Here is a 16,669-nt window from a genome sequence, read left to right on the forward strand (position 1 = left end):
GAGACTGGGAAATGCATGGGCGCAGCAGAATGTTTCAGGAGCACCGTGTCACCCCACAGCCCTCCTACCCAGCACTCGTCCTGTGCACTGGTGGCAGGTGTCCATCCCCGGAGCTCACTCCTTGGGAGCAGCCGTGCCCCCGCCTGCCCGGTGACCCGCTTTAAAATGCAATTACTGCTAGATCGTAAATCTTGGGCCTGCCACAGCCAACGCGGTGGCTTCGGGACGTCACCTATGCCCTCTGTGCCTCACTGGTGGCTTCCCAGTAATAGGACTCCGCTCTCGGGACTGCTGTGCCTTCATCGTGGCTAGTGTTCGGGAAAGCTCCCGGCTGCTGCCGTGGGTGGCCAGGCTCAGGGCTCTGCGGGCCCGAAGTGGCTGGAGGATGCAAGCCGGGCAAGCCGGGACCAGCGAGGCCCCCGCACCTGCCCTCACGGCTGGTGGGTGGCCAGTCCTCTGAGACAGGTCAGGACGAGAGGCCTCCATCTAACACTTTTCCCCAAGTGTTTCAATCAAACAAGCTTCTGTTCTTCTCCACCTAACACAGAACCCAGAGCACACGGTGCTGTGTGTCGCAGGCCGGCTCTGTGCTTCCTCCTGTCCCGTCTTCTGTGCTGCTCCTCTGCCGTCTCACCAAGCGCCGCCACGTTTCCGCTTTGAGAGGCTCAGTCCTGACTCGACTGCTCCGCTGCACGTGAGCTAGACTCACTCACACAGGGTTAGCAAGACAGTGAAAACATCGGCCACAGCAACAGCTCTGCGTTAACACGGGTACCAAGCACCCAGAGAGGCTCGGCTCCCCCTGGGCGCCCAGTGAGACCCCGACACTGCAGGGCCTCCTGCAGGGACGTCAGCGCTGCCTCCATCAGGACCCCAGTGACGATGCCTCCAGCGTCTCCTCTGTGCCAGGCGTGATTCTGTATCCCTCATGGTGCCAGCTCGTGGGGGTCTCCCCAGAGCCTGCAGGGTGGCCTCTCTCTTTCCTTCTCTCCAGGTTTCAGACGAGGAAACCAAGACCTCGAGGGGAAAGGAAGACCTGCAACAGAATAACCGTGCTCTGGGCAGCCCCCATGGGGGACGAAGCGCCTTTCTGTAAATTATTCTATGGGCGGGACAGTGTCTCTCTGGATCACATGATGCTAAAGTCGAAGGCCGTGTCACGGATGCCACAGACCAGCAGAGGAGCTGAGGGCAGGTGACTGGAGCACAATGACCTGCCGCACGCTGGCCGCCAGGGGGCTCCACTGCAGGGGCTTTACTGGGAGATGGCTTAAGAGAATCCGCATTACATGCGGAGTACTGGCTGTACTGGGCTGAAGAACATCGCCCCAAAGTCGTGTCCATTCATGAACCTGTGAATGTGACCTTATTTGGAAATAGCATCTTTGCAGATGGGAGTGAAGATGAGGTCATATTGAACTTGGGTGGGCCCTAAATTCAATATAACTGGTGTCCTTATAAAAGGGGGAATTTGGACACAGACGTGCATGCAGGGAGAAGGCCATGTGAGCACAGAGACAGAGATTGGAGTGATGTGTCTACAAGCCAAAGAACACCAGGGGTTGACGGTCTGAAGCTGGAGGAGGTGACGGACAGATCCCCTCCTGTAGCCCCAGAAGGAAGCAACCCTGCTGACACCTTGATTCCTGACTTCCAGTCTCCAGAACTGAGACAAAAACCCTACTGGTTTAAGCCCCCCAGTTTGTAGTGCTTGCTTGGGGCAGCCTGGGAAGCTGGTGCCCTGGCCCTTAGTGGGAACTCAACAAACGCTAGATACTGTCATTATTTAAGACAGAAAGACACAACGGACCAAATATCTGGGAACCCTGACTGCTGGAATAAGAAACCCAAAGGAAGGGCTAGGATGTCTTCTAAGGAAACCACCAGCCAAAGTACACACACTCAAGGAGTTGAGAGAGACAGGAGGAGGGGTCTCCCAGGAAGGGTCTCCTCGGGCCGCCCTGGCTGCTAGCCACTGTGCTTTTTTCAGTCTCGCTTCCCTGGAATTCTGAAACTCATCATGTACCAGTTGTGGGTTTACAGTAACTGCAATGTTACGCAACTTGCTTCCTAACTTCAAGGGGACTTGAGAGAATTGTGGCAGAAATGGACATTCCTAAGTCCTGGAAACCAGAGGCAGTTTTGGGGGCGAAGGCTGCTGCCAGGCTGCCCCTCCCCCAGTCGGCCTGCCAGTCGCCTCCCCTGGGGGACAGTGGGCCGGCTGGGATCCAGAAGGGCAGAGGAGGGTCTTTGGAATGCAGGGATGCAATGCATTGCTTTAGTGTGAGTCAGGTTTTATGCCCGAGGCAGAGGGAATTCAAACACACACTAGAGCAGAAAAACAGAAATTGCCTTTTAGGTGGCTGCCACCAGCAATATCCGGCCGGCAGGTTCTACAGGGAAGTTTAACCTACTGTAACCTTACAGTAAGCTCTCCAGCGCCAGCTCGCTCTCTCTCTTTCTCCCTCTCTCTCTCTCTCTCTCTCTCTCTCTCTCTCTCTCTCTCTCACACACACACACACACAGTCAGATATACAGATATACCTGCAATCATCTATAATTTTTACCATAATGGTTTTATCTGGGGTGGGGGCCCCCCAGGCTGACGCCCTTCCCTCTTCTCTCTGCACCTAACATCTTACACATGCATACCTACACAACTCACACGTTCACATCTAACAGGAACTGAAACTTAGGCAGCCCCGAACCTGCAAGCTTCTTGCTCATCAGGGCAATACCGGATGTACAGTTGGAGCTCGGCAAATAATTAATAGTAATGAAAATTGACCTTGTAAAAATTAAAGTGAGAGGGCTGATAGAAAGGAATTGGTTTGGTTGTCAAACCTCAGGCCTAAAGGGAAACAGACTGCTTTGGAGAACCTTTTAATTAATTTCAGAGTTTCCCTGTTTCTTTGGCAGATGAACTGAGTTCCTTTCTTGGCCATCAGGATCTTTCGCAGACAGAGGGAGGGATGGGGAGAGTTGAGTGGTGTCGGGAATCGTCCCATCCCGGGAGCCTCCGGAATTCCCTGCCCTCCCAGCAAAGAAAGCTCAAGATGGGGGTGATGCAGCCCAAAGAGGGGTTCGTTTTGTAAGTTTACTTTTACTACCTCTGAATAAACCAGGAGGTCTACCTCATTTATAGCTAAAATAAAAATGGACCTCTACCGTCTGACCAAGTTCAGCCACTGAGCCGCAGCATTAACTTGTATTCTAACAAGATTAAAATATATTTGTCCCGGGGATTAGCATACTTAAGTCCCCTTTCCCCTTTTGAGCGGTAGCATGGCACTTTGATCTGCCTTGCGTGGCAAGAGCGCGGCTTGGGCCCAGCTATCCGACTGCCAAGTGTGAAATCGGCCTGATGTCATCCTCATTCTTCATCGTTTACATCTTCCACCAGTTTAATTATATTTCCGCCACAAAGCTCTGGCGCCTCATTGCATATTCGAGTTTGACTAGGAAGCATTTAAAAAAAAAAATAGGTGCGAATGAAATACCCCTGTAGGGGGAAGGGAGGGGTCTGCAGATCTCATGGTGCAAAGGCAACGAGCCCCGGCCCTCGGGTTGCCCCAGGGACGTTCTCACCTGCATGGAAATGTGCGTCCGTCCTGGCCCGCTCTGTGCCGGACCCAGCGCCCTCATTTGGTGCCAGGCACAAAGGCCATTGTCACGCCCGTGCGTTGCGTTTGGGGCTGTTTGGCTTGTGACTCCGGCGGGTTTGTATTACATCCATCCTCTGCCGCGTTGGTTTTGTTTCCTTGGGGCTCGGAGTCCACACGGCGCGCTCCTGTCGCTGTGTAAAAGCCGTCTTCCTCACGGCGGCGAGTGAGCTGATGTGTCACCCATGAATCGCCCACTTTGAGGCAGTGTGCAACCGCCACAAAAAACTGGAGGGCGCACTCAATGCCCAAAGGGGACGTGTCTGGCTGACCTTTGATCACCTCAAAGGAATCAGACAGTTTAACTCTCCAACCAGACGCGGTACTCTGGCCCTCCAGCCCTTCGCAAATTCCCCAGAACTGCTGGGAAAGCCAGGCTGCCGGCCGAATAGGTCTTGGTATCCCAGTGGGGCACCTCCTGATACCTCAACCCCAGGGCCACCAGAGCCTCCCGGATGCCTTGCAAGGGGAGGGCGGGGGAGGGGATCCGTGGCCGGGCCGAGGTCCTGCGGGCACCCCTCCGAGGGCACTGGTGTTTGGGAGAGGAAGCAAACCACCTGCAGGCGTGCCTGGGTTTTGACCTTCACCCCAGCCCACCCGGCTCTATTCACACCCTGCTAGAGTGTCTCAGAGAGCCGGCACTCTCCAAGGGTCGCCCGTCAGGGACGTTGGGTGTCACTTCCACATACAAGCCGGACAGAACAGAAATGCAGGTCGGCGTTCTGAGCCTTCGGGAGCAGGGCAGCACTGGGAAATGCGCTGCTCTCGGACAGCCCCCTTCGTCTGAGATTTCCCCGGGTCTCCCCCTTCCTCCGTGGGGTATACACAGGTAAAAACAATAAGTAGACGGAGTTGATTGTTCACGTTCTCGATGTGGGGAGAACAAAGCGGCAACTCTACGTTTTTTAAAAGGTCCAGATTTAGGACCATTTTTATTTTAAATCATCAGACTTGTTAAAATGGGAGGTTAACCGCACACTGCTTCTTCAGTTGAATGATATAATTATAAAATTATCTCCACATAATTACCTCAGGATTATGTTTCATTCTGGTTAGCATGTAATCAAAGCCTGTTATGCTTTTAGTTATAGGAACAGCAATTAATTTCAAAGCGGTACTTAGACCCTTTAGTATTTCGACAAAATAGCTCATCATGTCACGAGGAGGCCGTCTGGCTTTCGCAGGAAGAGCCGTGGGTGGGGCGGGTGTGATGCGCCGGGGACGCGGCCTGGACACACTGCAGGGGGCAGCCTCGCGCCCAGCCCTCCACGTCCGGGTGGGTGCCCACCGCCTGGGCTGCGAGTCAGCTGTGTCTCACGGCCATGAGGCTCCCTGCTCAGTGCGGCAATTATCGATTGGAATGGAACATGGAGTGGCAGGTGAAGTTACTGAGCTTCTACAGAAACCCAAGGCGCAGCACCTTGCTCAGTTTTTGGAAAAGCCTGGGGAAAAGATCCTGGTATGAATACGGGTGCCTGTGTTTTCAAGCCCTGTGATTACAAAGTGCACGCGTAGCAGTGTTTCAAAAGAGAAGGGGTCTCATGATTCTAGAAAGTGCTAACTGCAGTCCTGCGTCTCTACTGGTGGGACTGTTTTCTGTTCTCCTTCAGCTCCCACCACTGCTCCACTTTTTATAACCATGTGAATATCATCTCTCCTATTTCACGGTCTCCCCCCTGTCCCGTTTCCCCTAACAACTATATAGATGCTGCACGGGATGGTAGTAGCGAGGAATGTGTAGGCACTTTACCAAAAACAGGCCCTGGGCTGGCTGGGACCCACGTGAGCTGAGCACAACCTTCCCCCCGCAGAGCGAGAGTGCCACCACCCAAGTAGCAGCCCTGTTCTGTACCAGGAGCTTTCTGTCCATTTCCCCACAGAAACCCCTCACAGGAAACCTATTAGGTAGGTGTTCTTTCTGCTTGAAGCACGAATGATTGGGCTCTGGGGCTGGTAAGTAACACAGTCGAACGCAGGGCTGCGTGGTCACAAAACGCTGCCCTTTCCTCGCCCTGCACTTCATTCAGTGCGAAGTGCTGTTATATAAACATCTGCATGAAAAATGTGCCACTTGAGCCGTCTGCAAGCTGATGTGAGGGACCCTGAACCCTGGGGCATCTGAAAGCAAGCTCAGCCTAATGCTTTCTTAGCGGGCTTCAGTCTTGTCCCAAACAAATAGATGTTTGGAAGCCGGCATGTCCATCATTCATTCCCGAGACTGAAATCTGTCCAATTTTCACCCAGATGTTTTGGCACCGCAGGGCATAATCTGAGACTTAAAACGACAGCCACTGAGTTACAATGGAAATGGTTTATGCGGGCACCTTACTCGCAGCAACAGAGTAATGGTATTAGCCTTGGCAGCAATAAATTCTGCCAAAGGCTGGGTGACTCTGCTGTGTCCCCTACTGCCTGAATCTGAAGAAACGCCAGCTTTCCAGATTCATATTTTGTTGGTGGGAGTGTGAGAGACAAAATCCTCAGGAGAAAGTTGTGGCCTGAAGGGAAAACTCAGACGCGCATGCCATGGCCACGCAATGACGCCAGAGGGCAGGGGCCGGGGTCCTGGCGAAGTTGGAGGGAAGCGGCCAGTCTGCTGCCGGGAGGGGCCGCAGACACAGGAACCCGGCAGCAACTCCTCGCGGCACGCTAGGCAGCTGGAGCCTGTGATTACCCATCCAAAGAGGAGAGAAAAGCGGAGGAAGAAAGGGAAGTTAGCGGAGGGGGTAGAGGTTGGGGGAGGAGGAGGGCAAACCCCGGCGCAGAGCCTGACAGTCCTCTTCCAGACAAAGGACTTGGCGGGAGGAGAGAACCCCGAACGCGCCGGCTGAAAGGCGGTCGGAGGCCCCTTCCGCCGGCAGCGCGCTCGGGCCGCGCGGCCAAGTTTCACAGCTCGACAGATGGGGCTGAGCGGCGGCCCGCCCCGATCCTTCCAGACGGTCCGCGCACGCAGTGACCCCCACCCTCCCTCGGCCCACGGAGGACCCTGGGCGGTGTCAGGGTCCCTCCCACCCGCGTTCCCACCCCGAGCCCCTCCGCGGAGGAGAAAGCGCCGCAGGCCCGCCGCGCGCGCGGCCCACTGGGACCCTCAGCTCTTCTTCCCTCCCGGATCTCCGGGGAGACTGGGGCGGGGGGTGATGGGGCGGGGTGGGGGGGCTTCTCTGGGACGCCTTCCAGGCTGAGGGGGTGAAAAGGCGGCCAGGGAGGCAGATCTCGGCCACTCTTTGTTCCGGGCAAAGCGCGGGGCTCAGCCCTGGAAGGAGGGGTGGGGCAGGACAGCCAATGGGGCGAGTCCGGGGCTCCGGCCCCAGGATTCTCCCTTCACGGAACACCGGTCCTGGCGTCCCCCGGGGACACGGAGGGCCTAGGGCTTCGGGGACACCCTACCTCCGCCCGCAGGTGTTGCCCAGGCCTGGCAAGGGCCTGGGGCTGGGCTCCGCGAAGGGCAGCAAGCCCGGGCCACACCTGGTCCCGAGACTCTGGTCGTTTCCCCCAGCCCCATCTTGGGGGGCTCCCCACACCCCGCTGCGGGGATTGGGCCCAAGCCGGAGAGGTGGCCAGTCACCCTGGCGGCTGAGCAGGAGGCTAATAACAACAACAGCAATAATAATAACGCGGTCATCGTCAGTGTCAGCAGCCAGGCCCTGCGCGAGGCCAACCACGCTTGATCAAATCTCGTAATTAGGAGTCACTTTAATGAATGTTATTACATTTCAGGTATTTCAAGGCTGGCCTTTTATTTTCTGCGGGCGGGGATCATAAGTAGAATGAAGTATACGAGATTATTAATAAAAACATGAAGGGTCTACGAGGGGCTCGCGCGGCCCGGCTCACGAAGCGCGCCCTGGAGCTCAGGGCTCCGGCACCGCGAAGGGGGCCCGCGGGGTCAGGGGACTCAGCGCTGCGTCCCGCCTGCGACCGCCTGTCTCCCGCCACCCCATTTCCCCCCCAACCCGCCTCCTCTTCCTGGAGGCCTCTTCCTCGGCTCTGATAAGAAGGAGAGGCGCTGAAAGGAGGTCCCCACCCCGAGGCCCGGCTTGGGGCTGCAGTGCGTGCGTGTAGGCAGGGTCGGGGTGCGGGGCGGGGGGGGGTCTGTCTCCCCGAGGCCTTGGTCGCCAGCCGCTATTAACCTCCCAGAGCGCGGCCGTTTTCGGAGGAGCCGGGACCTTCCCGGGGGCGCTTGGGGAGCTGCCCGGGCGGGCAGAGACCGGAGAGGTCGGATATTAAACAAGCGGGAGACAGAATGACTTTTAGCCGCGCCGGAGCGAGCAAACGCGGCCTCCCGGCCGGCCCCGCGCGGCCTGCGAGCGTACTTGCATACATAGTGCCTGGTGTTTGCTGTGCACGCTGTTCGCCCGGGCACACCTGTATCGAGCGGTCCCGAAGCCCCACGGATTTGCCCTTTTCACTCAAGGGAAAACAGAAAAGGTGGACCTCCTTGGAGATCAGACTGGGGGCTCCTCCCTTGTCTCCCCTAAGGAAAGCGCTTGGCCGTTTACTTTGGGCGACCTTCAGACCTGTGTTGACCCGCCGATTCTGACGCCAGCACGAGGGTCGGGCGCTACTTCTTCGACCCCTTTTGGCAGCCGGAGGTGGAAGGCTCTCTAAGCGCCAAGGAACCCTGCTCCGCAGGCCTGGGGGTGGCCGCGGCTGTCCTCCCCACCCCCGTCCCCGGGCTCCCAGGCCTCAGCCTGGTCTCTACCCGACTAAGGAGGACTGTGGACACAGCTCTGCCTGGGCCTGGTAGGGACACAACCAGGCCTGGGGGCGGGGGCCGTTCAGCTCCAAGGAGCAAGGACTCCTTTACAAAGGAACTTTCCTCGGAGGGACATTTAGGAAAACGGCCTCCTGCGGGGGCAACGACCTGGTGGGGGCCCAGCCCGGTGCGTCACAGGTGCTGCAGCCCGGGTCCAAATCCGAGACATATAGAACCATCTGTGGTGGTCCAGGTGGAACTGAGTGGCAGCTGGACTTCAGAAAGCGTGGCCTTCCCTTTCGGCCTGACTCTGGCCTCCACTAGCTCCTAGTGAAAGTGGCTGGCGAGCACTGAAGTGGATCTCCATGAGTTACGAGTTTAGACTGTAGCTGTTGAATTTTAAAAATGTAATAAACACAGGAGCAAAACCAGAATCTCAGCGTTTGGAAGGTCTGAGAGTTCATTTAGTCCAATCCCCTACCGGAAGCGGGGAAAAAGCAAAAGAAAAGTCGTATGCCATTGTAGGCCTAGTGTCTGCTTGCATGCCTCTGAGGACGGGGAACTCATTACCTTACAGAACCATACATAGCCCCTTAACAGTGCTATGATTTGCCAACAGATTAAAAAACAAAACCCCAAAATGACTGCTTAATGTTGCTATGTTGTCTTTTTATTAAAAAGAGAGGGAGAGAGAGGCCAATCGGGTAATAGAAGTTGTGCTAGTGGGGTTTTGTCTTTAGGAACCCCCAGATCTGTGCAGGGGTGGGGTGGTGGCTAGGGAAGACGCTGGGGATGGTTGGCGTGATCCCGCCCCATTAATGCTCCAGGCAGCTGGAGCTCTGGAGCCTCCGCAGTGAGGAACTTGTCTTTGCAAAACCTGGGAGCCCCTCAGCTCCTGCCAGGAGGCCCAGCGTCCTTCCTCTTGGGAAGTCGGTGTGGAACTGAAAGGCCTAAAAGGTCGCCTTTGGAACAGATGATCCTCTCTAGTCTCTGAGCTTCTTTTTCTGGGAGAATAAAGCTTTTTTAAGCCAAGAAAGTTTGGAAATAGGGCAGTTGGGTGCTGTCCTGCGTGGCCAAGTGGGTTGTGGGTCCCGAGATGGAAAATCCCAACCGCTTCCAGCAGAGGCATCCGGTCAGCTCCGGCAAAGCCAGTCCTTTCCAGGCATCTGCCTTGGGATGTTGTCCACGTCCGTTGCTTTGGGGGTAAAGACAACAACCAAACGTAAAAGGGGAGAGCCTCTTTGTCTCAGGCCAACTAATAGTTCCTCTCCCCAGCGGGTGAGCGCCTCTGTCCAGCTGAGGAGCAGCCAGGGGGACGGAGACCTGTTGAGTCCTGCAAGATTTTAAATATTTATTCAACGGAAAAGCACCGTACTTTGGAACACTTCCTTCTGGTAAAAGAAATGTGTACTTAAATTACTTTGGTTGTTCTGTATTCACACGAGCCATCCAAAGTGTCTTCATTATTTAAAAAAAAAATTACGCTTCTGGCTACGAAGGTAGGTATGTGCACACCTGCTGGCAGAGGCGAGCACCTGAGCACCGGGGACGATGCCCAGGGTAGTGTGGCTGGACTCAGAAACACACTTAAAAAAAAAACTAGTCATTACACCTTGGACATCCAATATTTTACAATAAAGCGGTTTTTTTTTATTTAATGTAACTTTCAAGAATTTAAACACACAAAAATGCAGGGGGAATGTTCACAATTTTGATAACCACAGTTGTAAATAGAAACATTCATTTCTTATAAGATTATAAATATTTACTACTGGAACAGTAAAACGCACATGTTTTATAAACTAAAAGCTAAAAAATAAAAAAATAAAAACCCAAAAAACTTTGCTTCCTGCTAACAAGGCATATCATTTCATGGAGTTTCCTAAGCAGCAGATGGTTATTCACAGAATTTTAAATTACAACTTTTGCTTTTATAGTTTTTGTTTTAAAAAGGTTTACATTAGTATGTACAAAATGAAACTATTATCGCAGTGAAATAAAGAGGTTTAAGGCAAAGAGAGAAGTTCACTCTCAGTCCTCAGGGGCAGAGCCATGACTCCTGGCTCAGCCATGGTACGCCCCCTGGGCTGTCCCAGTGCAGATGGACATTTGGACACAATTCTTTTTCCATACACTAAACAGAAGACAGTGTGGAGTTATACATATAGATATAGATAATGTGTTTGTTTATATATATGTACTTAATGGGGATATATTGAATATATTTAATTTACACTGTACCACACCTTCAAAAAAATAAAATGTATATTTTAAAAAAACAAGAAAAGACAAAAAGTGATAAGAAATGATTATTTACACATTTTCTTCCTTCCTCTAGATCCTGGAGAATTCTGAGTTCCTTTAAAAGTCAAGGTAGCCACATGTTCCAGAATTGTGGACTCTTACACGTCTGCTTGTGTGTGTGTATATGAGCATATATATACGTACGCACACACACACACACACACACATATTTACCTTGAAAGAATGCTCTATAGCAGAAGCGGCCACTTTACAAAACAAAGAAAAAAGAAAAGAAAAGAAAGAAAGAGAAGAAAAAAGGAAGGGAGGAAATGCCAGTTCCCTCTCCAGGCCTCTGCCGGCCAGAGACGAGGCAGTGGACCTCGGCCGCGTTTCTGGGGCCCACGCGGCCCCTGGGCAGCTGACGGAGCCGCAGGGGAGTCTCTGGGCCCAGGCCCGGAGGGGTGGGGCGGCCTCACCGCCCGCGGGCTTCCGGCCACATACCCGGCCCCTCGGCCCTGAGCGCCGGAGCGGGTGCCCGGAGGTGGGAGGCGCGCAGCTGGACTGGGGACAGAGACACAGACGCAGACGGAAGCACGCAGGGAGGCGCGGGCCAGGCCTCGGCGAGGAGGGGGACCGGAGGACCGGGAGGGAAGGCAGGAGGCGGGGACGGGGGAGCCGGCCGTGGGCCCCTCGGCCCAGGCAGCCCGGCACGTCCAGGCGCGATGCGGGAGAGGGCGGGGGTGGGGGGGTGGGGGGTGGGGGCCGAGCCTCCAGCCGCCGCCCCGCCAGGGCCCTTTCGCCGCCGACTGCCGGACGGCGAGGCCGAGGCCGGGGATGCGGCCCCTCCTGCTGCCCTCACCAAGCCCACACGAACAAAGTGGCAGAACTCATAGACCAAGTAGGAGCTATTTATTCGGTTCACAGTCGTGTGAAATGCAGCAATAAAAATCTTTGGACTTCAGCAAGTTGTTTTAATTTTTTTCTTCTTTTGAAATTAAAAAAAAAGAAAAAAAGTGTCCGATGTCCCATAATGGAACTTAGGGGATTAAAAAAGATGAAACCCTACGCAGCCTCCTTCGCAAAAAAAAAAAAAAAATCGTAAAATTAGCATAATCTCATAAACATAAGAAAACTCAAAAAATATTTTATAGTCAGATATTTTGGATTTTACACCTCCTGTAAATTATATATACAGAGAATATTGCAGAACCATAGCTAATACACGGTATTTTCACTATTAATGCTGGTATAATCTTTATACACTGGCCCTTTATTTATGATTTGAAATTATTGCATTGTTTAGCTCGGACTGAGACTGGGCTTGGAGCCCGCCCCCTACTCACTGTCCGACTTGCCCTCCTTGGCGGTGGTGGAGTGGTTGTACAGGCCCTGCGCCATGAGGTGCACGGCCAGCGTGTTCTTGTTGCCCGTGGCCTTCTTGATCTTGGCGCGCTTGTTCTGGAACCAAATCTTGATCTGTGACTCGTTGAGGCTGAGCTCCTGGGCCAGGCTCTGGCGCCGCTGCTCTGTCAGGTACCTGTTGGTCTGGAACTCGGCCTTGAGCCTCTGCAGTTGCTCCGCCGTGAAGGCCGTGCGGGGCCGCTTGTCCTCTTTGTTGGGGTTCTTCTTCTTTGGTTTGCGAGACCTGGGACCTAGATAGGCATGGCGGACACAGAGAACCCGGGTGAGGAGGGCTGCAGGCCTGCCTCCTTACTCAGGGGTGGGTCACCCATGGGCACGGAAGGATGCAGAAGCCGGGAGGGAGGCGGCTGCCCAGGTCCAGCTGGAGGAAAGCTGGCCTGGACTTGAGATGGGACGGGGCGGAGCTCCCACCCACCTCCAGGACCCTCCCCTGGGGAGCGAGGAGGTGGCCCAGGGAGTCTGCAGGAGGGACTGTGAATGCGGGTGAAGGGCAGGCTTAGCAGAAAGGGCTCCGGATGAAAGGAGAACTCCTGCAGGAAAGCGAAAAACCACAACTTTGTGGCCAGGCTTCTTCTAGCCCTTTCTGAGGTTCTGTCCAGGAATAAGGACAGGACGGGGGTAGGTGCTGGAAGAGAGGTGAGGGGTAAAGATCGGGGCGGGGCAGCCAGAGTAGCAGGAAGAGCCCTGGGGGGTGTAAAGGGACTCCCACAGGGAACACCCCCAGGTCCTAAGGGCCGGGGGTGCAGGGGCAGGTGGGCCCGGAGAACAGGAGGGGCCCAGACGTCTGCCTCCCCACGGGAAGGCGCCCACATGTCCTTGCCTGCGTGGGGCTGGAGCACTGAGCTTCCTACCCCTTCACCACACCAGGTCTCCCCAGTCCCCTGTCCAGGAGAGGGGGCACGGCGCACGGTCGGGAGCGGAGGCCGCTGGGGGCCCGGGTGACCTTGGACAGAGGTTCACACTTCTGACCCCTCACACCTCCTCCGCTGGGACACCCCACAGCACTTGAGGTTGGCTTGGGACAGAGGTGGTAAGGCTCTCAGGACCTGGCCATGAGAAAAGGCCTGAGAAAGGAGAGCAGAGGGAAGGGGGCCAAGTGCGTTCTTTTCGTTGGTTTCAGAAGGTGGGCCCCGCGAGCATGTCTGTGAGGTAAGAGGCCTTTGCAGGAGGGAGTCACGGCTGCACGCCTGGGGTTCTTAATCTGTGAAGTGTGTGAATTGACTCTGGGGGGCTCCTGGCCCCAGCTTCTTCCGAGGCACCCTCGGTGGGAGGCTGGAGAAGGCTAGACCTCGGGCAGCCGGAGCACCCAGGTCCCCGCCCCCCGCCCCCCGCCCCTCTGCAGGGTCAAGGGGCTGCCGGGCCACGCAGCGCAGCGCTGGCGGAGGGATCCAGCTGCGAGCCCCCCCGGGGGCACCCGGACCCGGACCCGGACCAGGACGGTGGGTTCGGTCCTCAGCTCGCGCGGAGCGAGGGGTCTGGGACGGTCCGCAGGCCCAGGAGGCGCCGAGCCCTCCCTCCCCCACCCACCGAGCCCCGTCCTCCCTCTGCGGGAGGCACGATCGGAAAGAGGGGGCCGTGCGCGCTGGCGAGGGGGCGCCAAGGGCTGATTCGGCTCACACTCCGGGCCTTTTAGCTTCCAGAGCACGCCCGCGCTCACACCCACCCACGCGCACTGCCCCACGCGCGCGCACACTCACGGTCCCGTCGCACCCACGCCGAGGGCACCGGCTCCTCGCCCAGACGCCTGGCTCTTACCGGGGGGGTGCGGATCCGGGGCGGCGGCCAGCGTCCCTGGCGCGCCAAGGAGGAAGGTGGTGTCTCGGCGAGGCCTCGACAGGCCCCGGGCGGCCCCGCGCCTGCTCGGACCCCCACCGAAGCCTCGCGTAGCGGAGCCGGTTCTCCGTCTCCACTCCCGCCTTCCCCACCCCCCCAAACTCCTCTGGTCCTGGGGCGCTCGCACACAACGAATCAGCCCACAAAAGATACACACCATTTCACGCAAAGGAAATCTTCCTAAAATCAGAATTTTTAGTTCCTTTTCTTTCTTTTCTTTCAAACCGCAAACACTTATGGAGTCTCGCAAACAGGACCAAACCTCCGCAAGAAAACTCTGCGTTGCTGCTTTCTTAAACGCCAAGAAACAAATCTTGTCTTACGGGTTTTTTGTTTTTTTTAAAGTCCAGGAAGACCAGCCGCCGAGCCAGGCCGGGCTGCCGGGCTCCCGCGGGCCACTGGGGCCTGGCGCGACCGCGACTTCGGCGCCGCACAAAGCCGGGCCGAGGCTCCTCGCCGGCCGCATTGTGAGCCTATATGTTAATTAAATATTAACAAAGGAGAGAGGCGAGAACAATGGAGCAAATTTCAGATCTAGCTGGAGAAATCTGGATTTCATCAGAGATATACACACCATCTCTGCGGGAAGGCGGCCAAGGGGTGACTTAGTTGTGCTGTGAACTGGGTAAACAACCCCCGCAAAACAGTTGAGGGCTGGGGGGGAAAAGGGGGTCCGGCCTGCGCTGCCGGCTCGGGGACAAATGGAGTCTGCGCCTAATGGCGGTTCGCAGCCGCAGACCCGCATTTAATGCGGCTGATGATTTCTACAGGGGCATGGACTTAGCTTTTAAAAATCCCGGATCTATGAAAAATACGCCCAGAAGCTCTGCACACCCTCACGGGCTCCCGCCACATTTCCTCTGAAATCTGCTCCTTTCCTACGCAAAGCTGCCTCAAGAAAGCTCTGGGAAAGGTCCTTTCCATTTGGGGATTGCAGGCCTCCCTCCTCCAAGCTGTGTGCGCGCCGGCTCGGCAATCAAACCAGGCACGGGGCAAAGGGCGCCTCTGTTTCCATCCCTTCCCTCCGCGGATCCCCCCAGATCCCCTCATCAACCCCAGCGGAGGAAGAGCAGACAGCCTTGCTTTCTTCCCCGGCCACATCTGGGATAACTGGGTCGTAGAATGAGTCTAGGTCTGCGGTGGGCTGGGCGTGGGTCCCGGGTCTGGACTGAGTTGGAAGAACGCGGAGAAGGAGTAGAGAGTGTGAGCTTCCGGGCCTGTCTGCCAGCCACCCCGTTCCCACCAAATAAACTCCAGCCAAGGGACGGATGGGCTAGGGGCTGCAAGGAGAGGCCCAAAAGGCAAGAGAGAAAGGAGGTCCTGTGCTTTTGCTGTTCTACGAAATCTGTACCCCCTTGTGAATCAGTCCTGTCCCCTCTTCTCCTGGCCGCTGCCGGGATCAGCGTCAGCCGCAAACAATGTCGCTGTGTGTACGTCTTTGTGTTGGGAGACAGGGATCCTGGTGTCTTCTTCCTCCGGGTAAGTTCCCGCGCCAGCGCTTCCCCGCAACCCCACGGGCGTCCCCACGGCGAGCCAGGACATGGGTCCCCAGGACTCACCTGAAGAAGGTCGGTCCGAGTAGCGCGTGCAGTAGACCCAAGCCGGCCAAAGCATGGGCTGCGCACCCAGGTTGGCGCTGGCCTGCGAACTGTCCGAGTCCGAGCTCACAGACAGGTCGCCGCCGCCCAAGCCGCGGGCCTTGAGCGCCCCGTCCAGGGGGCCCCCGGGGTCTCCGCCTTTCTTGGCGCCGCTGTGCAGCGAGAGCGCCTTGGAGCCGCCTTCGCCGTCACCCGAAGAGTCGCCGCCGCCACCGCCGGGCAGCGGTCCGCCCGCACCCGGCGCACCCGGCGCGTTCTGCCGGGGCTCCCGGCTCGACCCCAGGAGCTGCTCGGCGCCGCCCGCGCCGCCGCTTCCCTCCGCGCCGCCCGCGCCGCCTTCGCCGCCGCCTCTGCCTCTTCCGGAGCCGGCACAGCACGTCCCCGCGTCCTTTCTCCGGCCGAACTCGGGCCGCAGGATGTTGTCGATGAAGAAGTTGGTAATGCGGTGTGGATGCTGGTGGTTGCCCGGCGCCTGCAGGACCGCGGGCAGCATCAGAGCCCGCCGGCGGCCAGTGTCCGCGTCGCCCGGGCTGCTGCCGCCGCCGCCCGAGCCGCCGCTGGGGCTGGATTCCGGCTGCCGCTGCCCCTCCACCGCCACCGCCGCCGCCGCTTCGCTGGGCTTGGGGTCATTCTCCTCCATGCTGTTGGCAACAAATCCCAAATCGCTTCTCCGGGGAGTCCCTCCAATCAGCCCTCGCTCGGCCCGCTCGCTCTGCACGCGGAGACTCTCGCGGCCAGCCCGTGCCCCTACCCCGCCGAGTCTTCCGAGGGCGTGCGCGGCGGCCACAGCCAGGGCTGGGCTCCTACAAGTCGCCCGCCGCGCTCAGAGCGGAGCCACGTTCCAATCCACGAGTTGAGTTAGAAAATACCAAGAGTCGCCCCGCGCCCAGATGCCGGGAGATTCAAAAGAGTCCGGTCCTCGTCTTCGCAGCGCACCCGGGCGCTAGACAGTCACAATGGTCCAGCGTGGACCCGGGGCGCCTCCGGGCTCCGCGCTCCTCTCCACGTCCGGCTGCCTCCGTTCCGGCGCTGCCGCGGCGGCCGCCCGGGACTAGAACTCCGCGCATGCAGGCAGCGCGCTCCCCCGCGCTCACGCCCGCCGGGGCCCACTCGGGCCGCCGCCGCCGCCCGGCCGCCCCCGCCCGCGCGCCCCGGCCGGCCCTCGAGGGTGCGGGGCGCGAGCGGTCAGCGCGCCCGCCGCCGCCAGCACGCAC

General features: G+C 57.3%; 1 protein-coding gene across 1 annotated transcript; it reads right to left on the reverse strand.

Moving 5' to 3' along the window:
• Positions 1-11,445: 11,445 nt before the first annotated feature.
• EN2 (engrailed homeobox 2) lies at positions 11,446-16,356 on the reverse strand. The gene is made up of 2 exons (XM_027101282.1): positions 15,417-16,356; positions 11,446-12,254 (listed from the first exon to the last, which is right to left on the reverse strand). The coding sequence occupies exons 1-2, from the start codon at positions 16,093-16,095 to the stop codon at positions 11,938-11,940; spliced, it is 996 nt and encodes a 331-aa protein (XP_026957083.1). The 5' UTR covers positions 16,096-16,356; the 3' UTR covers positions 11,446-11,937.
• Between the last annotated feature and the right edge of the window lie 313 nt (positions 16,357-16,669).

The sequence above is a fragment of the Aethalodelphis obliquidens genome, unplaced genomic scaffold, assembly GCF_003676395.1.
Source record: "Aethalodelphis obliquidens isolate GAN/ISIS:26980383/991018 unplaced genomic scaffold, ASM367639v1 scaffold5, whole genome shotgun sequence".
NCBI classification, from domain to species: Eukaryota; Metazoa; Chordata; class Mammalia; order Artiodactyla; family Delphinidae; genus Aethalodelphis; species Aethalodelphis obliquidens.

Excerpts from the sequence above, each read along its gene's own strand:
- EN2 (XM_027101282.1), bottom strand. The coding sequence starts at position 16,095 with ATGGAGGAGAATGACCCCAAGCCCAGCGAAGCGGCGGCGGCGGTGGCG. Across the intron at positions 12,255-15,416 it reads CTCGGACCGACCTTCTTCAG|GTCCCAGGTCTCGCAAACCA; the intron begins GTGAGTCCTGGG and ends ATGCCTATCTAG.